This window comes from Mytilus edulis, chromosome 4, assembly GCF_963676685.1.
Source record: "Mytilus edulis chromosome 4, xbMytEdul2.2, whole genome shotgun sequence".
Taxonomy (NCBI): domain Eukaryota; kingdom Metazoa; phylum Mollusca; class Bivalvia; order Mytilida; family Mytilidae; genus Mytilus; species Mytilus edulis.
The window spans coordinates 6,714,349-6,725,035 of NC_092347.1; the positions used below are offsets into that span (position 1 = coordinate 6,714,349).

Below are 10,687 nucleotides of genomic sequence, written 5' to 3' on the forward strand. Positions count from 1 at the left end.
CTTTATATGGTAGGGCATTGTTTAGTACTTTTTGATTATTTTTTGATTTGGTTCTTAGCAACTTGTCATAGTAGAAAAGAGTGGATTTAAGTTTTATTGAATTGCAGGTTAATTATTTACTTTTATGTATTTTTTAGGAGATTTAGTGACAACTAGAGGATCAAACTGTAGTATAGTTATTCTTGCCAATGACAATGCCTATGGAATATTTAAATTGTCACCTCCTTTCTCAGTCAGAGTGGAAGAAGGAAGTCACCTGGAACTTACGTAAATATTTTATTTTGTTTTTTAATTCTATTATATCTGAATAACACATGTGCATTTTTTGCCATCCCACTTATATGGTTTTCTTATAGATTTATATCCTTTTTTCTTAACTAAACTTTTTTGTATCCTCCATAAAATTTAAGGTGTTGATGTGTAAAGTGCAAATGGATTAAGACTGAATACATCTTTTCAACTATTTAATACTGCTTAATTGTTGATTGTGTAAAGATCAGTGGAAAATATCTCAACAAATTAATATACGATTATCAGTACATTGCATTATTATCAAACATTGATTTACTAAAGAAAAAGATATATTCTACCAAAAAAATTATATGCTATTGGTGTAGTATCTGAATTACTGTAGAAACACTAATTTTTGTGGGGTTAAAGTTTCGTGTTTTTGTGTCTTTATAAGATTTCATGGGGATTTAATTTCGTGGATTCAAATAAATGGAAGTAATATTATATAAATGTTAAATTTTCATGGGGGTTTTAATATCGTGAATATATTCTTTCCACGAAATAAACGAAATTTAATCCTCAACGAAAATTTCTGCTTCTACAGTATATTTACATTTTTCATATAGAATATTGAGAGATGGTGGTGTATATGGAGAAATAGAGGTATCATGGGAGATAATCGATGTACTGACCAATAAAATGCCACCAGATGGCAGTCAGTTTGACAAATCCAATGGAACAGTGTTATTTACTGAAGGATTACATAGACAGACTTTTACAATATTCCCTAGATCTGATCTGGCACCTGAGAAAGAAAGAGTATACACAGTGAGGCTACATGATATTGAAGGTAATTTAAGTTCATTTTAAAAGATTTTACTCATTCAAGTTAGTTTTTATTGGTATAGATATTTTTATATCTGTTTGTCTCTCGGTCATCAAACTTTACTCAGTACTATCACCTGAAAAAACGGGACGGGCGATCTTCGATGTTTTTTCATTAAATGATTGGGTACTCCTCCCTGAACAAAATGATGTACATGTATCATATTGGTAAAATATCACTAAGAAAAAAATCCAGGTTTCATGCAAACCTTACCTTAATTCTGAGTCTGAATACAAAAATCAAACTACCTTATGCTTAGTACTAAGTTTTATGACCGCTAATATAATTGCAAGGTTGGTTCTATTCTTGTTATCATTTAGGCAACCTTATTTACCGAAGAATAACATACTGTCTTTCATGTTATATCAATAAGGTCATAGTGTCATATTTCCTACAAAAATGCAATCTTTTCTTACTTCACAGCCTGTGTCAGATCCTTGCCAGCAAACATGCACTTGGAATCAGTATTTTCAGATTGTTATTTACTTTACAGAGCATCAAGTACTAGACAGTCAATAACTTATATCATTTCAGTTGTTGTTGGCAGAACAGATGCAGAGCTAGCCTCATTGGCTGGTACTGACCTAGAAATGACCTTGACCATTGAAGAGAGTGATGATCCCTATGGTAGATTTGCCTTTGCTTATAATTCTACAGAAGTGACCATAGCAGAAGATTATTATCCTGGAGAACAGAGTAAAACTGAGGCAAAACTTGTTGTAGAGAGAAGGATGGGTGGTTTTGGGAATGTCCAGGTAAGTTTTATCACTATAATATTTTTAAGGTTTTGGGAATGTCCAGGTAAGTATTAGGACTATAATATTGTTTTAGCACTACATTAAAAAGTATAAATTATTGTTTGTTCAATAGTGACTTTTAAAAAATGTACAAAAATACTGGGTTAATAATTATCATTATAGGAATGTTAATATCAGATACTGTGATAGTACTTTTATTTGTGGGGTACCAATTTTCGTGATTTTCGTGGATGACTTTATCCACGAATTTAAGTGTCCAACGAAATAAAACAACTATTATCCAAATCAAGACATGGAAAGATCCCCATCCGTAGGTTTGACTACTGATATGATCTACAGTAGAGAATATATTGTATAACGCTAAATCTGAGAATACTTTAAAAGTCTTTTAAAGGCAAGATTTTCATACAAGACGAGACAAGACAATAGCAGTCACAGAACGCTTGCAGGATTATACCCATTTAATCTTTATAACCTAAACTGTACAACTTTTGATCTTTTAATTCTCATTTAAAATATTTTTGATCGACGAAAGTCAGATTTCCGGTATTGAATCATGCTAGTAGGATAAAGTGTTCATTTTATATCCTCAAAGTTCTCGTACATATGGGAAATAATAATGTTATGCTGGGCTTGATTTTGATAAGAATTGTTTGACAATTCAAGATACGTTTATAGCATTTGTTTATGTTACTGTTTTCTTTAGGTGGCATGTTTATGGCCTAATTAACACCTTTGATGGTCTTTAATCTGTTGATCACTTTATCATGGATTAGTTAGTGTTATCACTACGATTTACACGGGTCAATGTTTACTTTGCAATTTCCTTCAATCCAGACTATTTATAACCTTTGTTACTGAAGGCTTTAATTTTTCAATTATTTTTTTTTAGAAAACTAAATTCCATGAATTTAAAAACCCACGAACATGTAAATATCGCTCAAACCACGAAAATTGACACCCACGAATTAAAGTACTTTCACAGTAACTGAATGTTAGTTAGTATTTTTGGGCTACTCACATGAATGCATTGTTTGGCATGTATATAAAAACCTCTCAATATTTTTTACTTTACTGTAGCTAATTGTGATTATATAAAGAATAAACTTGTATGTTATTCAATGCTTCTCCTGATGTTTTCCAGGTTGTATGGGAGATCTATACATATCAGGTTGCAGTGACTATGCCATCTGTCTATGATTTACTTCTTATTGCGGAACCATCATCCGATGTGGGTAAAACTCCAGGGAAACGTAGACCATACACAGGGACAGATGTTATGTACTTCGATGGGGCTGTCAGTAAGTGATAAACTTCCTTGAAGGTGTGGCTAAATTCTTATTGATTGTCTCTCCACCTTTCTTTCTTTACTATAATCAGGGAATTCAAGGTTTAAATAAATCACAGTAATACACTTCCTTGTAGGTGTCACTATGTTCTGATTGATTCTTCTCTCCATCTTTCCCCATTTTTTAGAATCACAAACAGGGAAATTGTAGACCATTCACAGAGACAAAAGTTTATATAAATCACAGTAATAAAAATCAATTATGATGAAATTGTCTCCCCTTTGTTTTTTTTCTCCCGTATTACCTCTTTAGAATTGATCACTGTGAAAAGTAAAATCACAAAAATACTGAACTCAGTGGAAAATCAATTCGGAAAGTCCCTAATCACATGGCAAAATAAAATGATAAAACACATATAAAACGAATGGACAAGAATTGTCATATTTCTGACTTGGTACATGCATTTTCAAATGTAGAAAATGGTGGATTAAACCTGGTTTTATAGCGCTAAACCTCTCACTTTGTTGACAGTGTCATCAAATTCTGTTATATTATGGAATATACTCAACAGGAATTATCATTAATTCTTAAAGATGTTGATTTTCCTAAAAAGTGACCATAGTGGTGTCTGCTGCCTATGGCTTCTATATTTAAACTATTTATATTTTAAACAAGTAAATTTGGCCATTAAATTTTATCTTTAATACAAAACAAATAGAAATGGAATGATTTCCCTTTTTAAATGTTTTTGAAATGTGATAATCCGAAACAAGAGAAAATTAATATGAAAATAACTGTCACAAAAAAGAGATAGACCATTTTAGGTGTAGGGCTTAAAAAAAATAACAAAAATAAAAATAAAAATATTACCAAAAACAAGTTTTTTGAATATAAAAGCACCAGCTGTAAATTTTCAAAGCTTTTGAAATATGACAATTAAGGCTTATACGACAGACCCAATCAGAAGGTTAATGCAGTTCTTTTTAAATATTTGTGTATCTGTTTTTATAGACAGCTATCTGACAGTATCCAGTGACCGTCAGCCACCACCAGAAGACCTAAAGAATGGATACACAATCAGTGCATGGATACAACCTTTTGCTGACCTTAACAGTTACATTGTTGCCAAGACCACAGATGATGGGTCAAGGTTTTTCTATACACTCAAGGTCACTACAGGAAACAGTGGTGCCATATTCTTGTTTGGTTATTCTGTTTCAGGAAGTAGTGTAAGTGGAGAGTTGAAATGATTTTTATGGCTCCGCAACAAAGTTGTCTGTGCCATATAGTTTTACCCTTATCCGTCATTCCAAAATTCCATCATTCCGAAATTCTGTTTTCCGTCATTCCGCAACAAACCATTATACAGAATTTTTTCTAAACACCTTCAGATATTGGGCTGATTTTTGGTATGTGAGTTAACTATGATGAGTTACAGATCAAGTTTAAGTTTAGTTTTGCTCTGCTAATTTTTGCCAAAATTACAGGCTTTGGACTTTGATAAATTGTTGACAATGTCTCAAAAAAAAATTGTAAATATTAAATACAATATTTAGTTAAATGTGAATTCTATTTAACATGTTTAAATGTCCATCTGACAATTGTCATTATAACTTGATATTGCAGCAGTTGAGACATATAAGAGCATTCACTCTTGGTACAGTGATAAGTATTTTTACATCCATTATGTTTCAAAACAGATATATCACCAAACACAACAAGAATCAGCATAAAAAATAATACTCTTCAGACTCTGAAATATGCATAATTAAATCACAAGGAAATAGTATTAAATGTATTATCAGAGAACAGATAGTTAGATGCTTTTAACTTCCTTTTATTTTAGAACAACCAGCAGATATCAGTCACAACAAATACTAACATAAAAGATGGTGGCTGGCATCATATCTTAGTTACAGTAGATAGTAGTTCTATATCATTTTACTTGGATGGTGGATTCCTTGGTACTAAGTAAGTAACAGTAGATAGTAGTTCTATATCATTTTACTTAGATGGTGGAGTCCTTGGTACTAAGTAAGTAACAGTAGATAGTAGTTCTATATCATTTTACTTAGATGGTGGAGTCCTCGGTACTAAGTAAGTATATTTGTATTGTGTGTCTGTTTGAATTTCATATTAAAACAGTATTGCAACAAAACAAGCCAACTTCTATCTACATGTCAGTGGAGTAATTGTTAACAGCGAGCAATACTGTTGTTGAATAAAAAAAAAAAAAAGATTTTTTTATTCAAAGTCAAAAGATTTTTGTTTCAGATTGATTAAACTTATTGATATGACTGTATTAATAATTTCATTGTGTTTTCGTGTAGAGAAATTTATTTCCTTGGCAAGTTTTCTGTAGATATAGATATAAGAAGACGAGTGCTATTGAGAAAACACTCTCATCCAGTCACAATTTGTAAAAGTAAACCATTATAGGTCAAAAATACAGTCTTCAACACGGAGCCTAGGCTCACACCAAACAGCAAGCTATAAAGGGCCCCAAAATTGACATGTTCAAAACCATGCAAACAGGAAAACCAAAAGCTGAATTCATGTGATTGCAACTTTAAGATACATGTGTACTCAGATCTTAAATTATTTTTTATTATGACATGCAATTTGACAGTTTTATTTGTATCCTGAAGATATGAATAACTTATATTTAGTTATGTTAAAAACCAAGATGCAGCTCTAGGTTTTAAGGACGACTTGAACGACTTTTATACAATTGATTATAAATATCTAATATCATAATATAAATGGCAAAACTAAATAACAAAAATAATGATAACAATTTCTGACCCTGTGTTGAGTGATATATATTGTGTTTTTAACATATATAATGTTTGTATTGCAGACTTTTAAATTCTCAACCCTTGATAGATTTGACAGGAAGGTTACATGTAGGAGCCATTGCACCTGGAAATGAGATGTTTATTGGCTATTTGCAGGATGTTAGAATATATACCAGAAAACTAACTGCCTTGTAAGATTTGTAACAATAATTTTCTTAATAAACCTATGTTTTGCTATAGGAAACCACACATGTTTGAAATGCATAAGGCCTTTCCATTTTACAAGATTTCCAAATTTTTATTTCTGAGATGCAGATTTAGTCAGCATGAATTCAATTCGGCTTAAAAAGTATGTAATAATTTTACAATTTTAAATATTGAAAACAGATTTATTTGGCTTTTTCTATTATGAACATAAAGAAATATGCTTTGATTTGTTAACTGTATTACAATAAGAAATCAACTGCTACAGTTGAATCCATATTATCAGAAGCTTTAGCATTATCATTAAAGGTCTTTTTGTAATCATTATACTGTGGATTCATTATTATTCGTTGGATACCAATTTTCGTGGGTTTCATGGGTACAAGTGAACCACAAATTAAAGTGTTCAACGAGATAAAAATTTCTATAAAGTTGTATGCAGACAGACTTTGACAGAACCACGAAAATCACATATCCACGAAAATGCAAGGTTTTTGCATTTTATGAAAATTGGTACCAACGAAAATAATTGAATCCACAGTATGTAGGAAGCCTTTTTTGGCCTATAATTTATTTAATAAAATATTGACAGATAGATAAAGGCAGATGTGGTGTGAGTGCCAATGAGACAACTCTCCATCCAAATAACAATTTAAAAAAGTAAACCATTATAGGTTAAAGTACGGCCTTCAACACGGAGCCTTGGCTCACACCGAACAACAAGCTATAAAGGGCCCCAAAATTACTAGTATAAAACCATTCAAACGGGAAAACCAACGGTCTAATCTATATAAACAAAACGAGAAATGAGAAACACGTATATATTACATAAACAAACGACAACTATTGTACATCAGATTCCTGACTTAGGACAGGTGCAAACATTTGCAGCGGGATTAAACGTTTTAATGGATCCAAACCTTCTCCCTTTTTCTGAAACAATAGCATAACATCACAACATAGAAAAACATACGATAAAATATCAATTGGCAGACTTAACTCAATCAAAAAACGTATGATTACACAATGAACGAATAAATTTGATCTGCGATATCTGAATACAAATGCACAGTTAAATAAATATTAGAGACAAACATTCATGACCAAAAAGCTGACTCTTGTTCATAATCATATTGACTATTCATATTCGTACGACCACACTGCTATGTTCTTTCTTTTTATATATTATATATTGATAGAGAAATGAATGAGGTGTATAACCTCCCATCAAAGACAGACTTGTCCCCTGTATCTGGATACCTTTCCTACCATGAAGCACTCAGAGAGCAGACGATTGTTGTCACAGCAACTCAGGATTTGGAGGAAGAAAACAATGAAATGTTCACAGTGATGTTATTAACAGCCAATAATGGTGGAACATTGTCCAAGACTGATCGCATTTCTAGGATTACAAGTAAAATTCATTACTATAGTTGATATACTGTTAATTCAGAAATTATTGCGTGCATTTATAATTGCTTTTTTGTCATTTTAGACTCAAATACAATTTTACTTTTTGCTATATTGAGAAAAATGCTGTTTAATTCATATAAAAAAAATCAAAATGTTTTTTTAAATTATTGTAATTATAACCCTGTCGCAATTTTTGCAATAATTAAAACATTGCAATAATTTCTAAATTTACAGTAGGTAGTGCCTAATAGCTGAAAAGTCAAAACATCTATAGTTTAAAAGATTGAACAGTGTGTTTTAAATTTTGTAATGTGCCTAATCTTAAGTGTCTCTTGCTGTAACTGGTAACTTGATCTTGTTATCTGACAAGGAAATCAAGGTCATCTATTATCCTCATTATATTCATTGACAACCAGTTTGAATTTTGATTTTGAAAGATTTTTAAGAATTTAGAGAATTTAAAATGTTAAATAATGAATTAAGTTATTTTATTTCCAGTTGAGAAGAGTGACAATGCTAATGGTGTATTTAGTATACGTACTTGTAGTCCCAGTCAGGCACTCATGGAAACCACTACTGTTTCCTGTACCGTGGATAGACAAAGGGGAGATGACGGTAATGTGAATGTGACATGGGGTGTGTTCCAGTCTCTAGGGGCAGGAGAAGTAGAGGCTGCTGCTGATTTTGTAGCAAGTAAAGGAATGATGGTGTTTAATGCTGGAGAAAGACTTAAGGTAAGGTGCTCATGTTTTATTTAAATTGGACCTGGTTATTTGTTAATTCAGAAGGCCTCCCTGAGAAAACATTATAGGCAATTGTACTGTCTTCAACAATGAGAAAAACCCATACTGTATATTACACAACTTTCCTAGAACAACCCTTATTCTTATGATAATTGACAAACACATTGAAAAATTTATTCCTGTGCCACATGCTTAATAGTTATATTAATTTTATACATTTTTCTCCAGATGTTCATCTTGACTGTCAAAGATGATGATATCCCTGAAGTTGATGAGATATTTCACATCAGACTGTTGACTGTTGCCAGCACTGATGGTTCACAGGGTCCTACTAACACCAGTGGAGCCAGTATAGACCTGTCCAAATCTAGTTCTGTGTTTACTATTCTAAAGAATGACCATTCTAATGGAGTATTACAGTTCAGTAACAGGACACGACCTCCTTCTCCTGATGAAGGAATTCTACCTGTAGCTACAGAAGAACCAACTGTAAGTTAATACAGTAATTTAAAAGAACTGTAATAGGAATCTAGTTATTTAAAGATGTGCACCACATTTTTGAGGTTATTTTGAAAAATTATTAACAACAGAAAAAATATTACAGTCATTCCTTCTGAATTCTATTTTTAGGGAATAAATGGTAACACAAGAAAATTATGTATATGAGCTGATAGACAAAAAATATTCAGCAAATTAGAAGACATGTTACGTCCAAATTAAATCATTGAATGTTATGAAAATATTGTATTTTTTTTATAGATAAAAGTATATGAGGAGGCAGGAACAATTGCATTAATGGTTGTAAGAGCACAAGGAACTGCTGGATTTGTTACCGTGGAGTGGCGGACAACTGATGGAACAGCTAAAAGCTCAGGAATTTCCACTCCAGATTATCAGGTATGTTTCTGATAGTTCTATTGTCAGTCTAGGTTTCTAAATGTATTCAAATGGTATCAAATTATAAAATATAATCATGGTGAATGCTTTTTGATAGCTTTCCACCATTGTCATGATAACATCCAAAACATTATGTTTAATAAGTTCTATTTCAAAACAATTTTATTCTTGACCTAGGAGCATTATATTTTTGGGTTTGTGCTTCCTTTCATCTATTTATCCCGTTGTGCGTCTGTTTCTCTTAAGGTTGAAGTTTTTTGCCAAGTTAGTTTTTGCTGAAGTTGAAGTCCAATCAACTTGAAACCTAGTTATTGTAACACATATTGCAAATGATATGATCTTTCTAATTTTATGCCAAATTAGAGTTTTTATCCCAGTTTCATGGTTTACTGATCATTGAAAAGGTAGGACAGAAAGTCACAGGACAAAAAGTCACAATTCTTTTTTTCTGATTATTTTCTTTGAATAAAAACTGCTTATTTCTAGAAAAATATTTTTGTATTTTTCTTGAACTATTGTATATAAACCAACTTTGTTAACAAAATTTATCCAAAAATATCAAAGATGATCAAATAATTGTTAAAAAAAACAAAATGTCAAAATGGCTTGGCACTTAAATGGCTTCATGGTGCCAAGAAATATATCTTTTGCATGATTAAAATTAAATAAATCTTGATTTTTCAAGTATAATGACACATTTCCTAAACTTTAATATGAATATATGTATTAAAAAGTAAATATTTCAAGATATTTCTCTTAATATATATTCAAACAATTGTCAACAAATTATTTGTGACTTTTTGTCCTGTGACTTTTTGTCCTACCAAATTTGTGACTTTATGTCCTGTGACTTTCTGTCCATTTACCGAAAATTATTGTGTGAGTGGGGCATCCATGTAATATAGACACATTCTTGTTTTAATATCATTCAACTTATTAGCTCACCTTGCCGAAAGGCCAAGTGAGCTTTTCTCATCACTTGGCGTCCGTTGTCGTCCTGCGTTAACTTTTACAAAAATCTTCTCCTCTGAAACTACTGGGCCAAATTTAACCAAACTTGGCCACAATCATCATTGGGGTATCTAGTTTAAAAAATGTGTCCGGTGACCCGCCCAACCAACCAAGATGGCCACCATGGCTAAAAATAGAACATAGGGGTAAAACACAGTTTTTGGCTTATAACTCAAAAACCAAAGCATTTAGAGCAAATCTGACATGGGATAAAATGCAGTTTTTGGCTTATAACTCAAAAACCAAAGCATTTAGAGCAAATCTGACATGGGGTAAAATGCAGTTTTTGGCTTATAACTCAAAAACCAAAGCATTTAGAGCAAATCTGACATGGGTATTATTGTTCATCAGGTCAAGATCTATCTGCCCTGAAATTTTCAGATGAATCGGACATTTCGTTGTTGGGTTGCTGCCCCTGAAATGGTAATTTTAAGGAAATTTTGCTGTTTTTGGTTAT

At 31.8% G+C, this 10,687-nt stretch overlaps 1 protein-coding gene across 1 annotated transcript in view; it reads left to right on the top strand.

Annotated features, from left to right (window-relative positions):
* The window catches only part of LOC139518834 (adhesion G-protein coupled receptor V1-like), a 110,079-nt gene that overhangs the window by 16,605 nt on the left and 82,787 nt on the right, over positions 1-10,687 (top strand). The window contains exons 19-29 of the mRNA XM_071310451.1: positions 138-267; positions 858-1,081; positions 1,652-1,872; positions 3,020-3,176; positions 4,176-4,393; positions 5,011-5,135; positions 6,025-6,153; positions 7,366-7,580; positions 8,078-8,313; positions 8,551-8,811; positions 9,082-9,219. Coding sequence (XP_071166552.1) covers positions 138-267; positions 858-1,081; positions 1,652-1,872; positions 3,020-3,176; positions 4,176-4,393; positions 5,011-5,135; positions 6,025-6,153; positions 7,366-7,580; positions 8,078-8,313; positions 8,551-8,811; positions 9,082-9,219 — 2,054 coding nt within the window. The remainder of the gene's footprint in view (positions 1-137; positions 268-857; positions 1,082-1,651; positions 1,873-3,019; positions 3,177-4,175; positions 4,394-5,010; positions 5,136-6,024; positions 6,154-7,365; positions 7,581-8,077; positions 8,314-8,550; positions 8,812-9,081; positions 9,220-10,687) is intronic.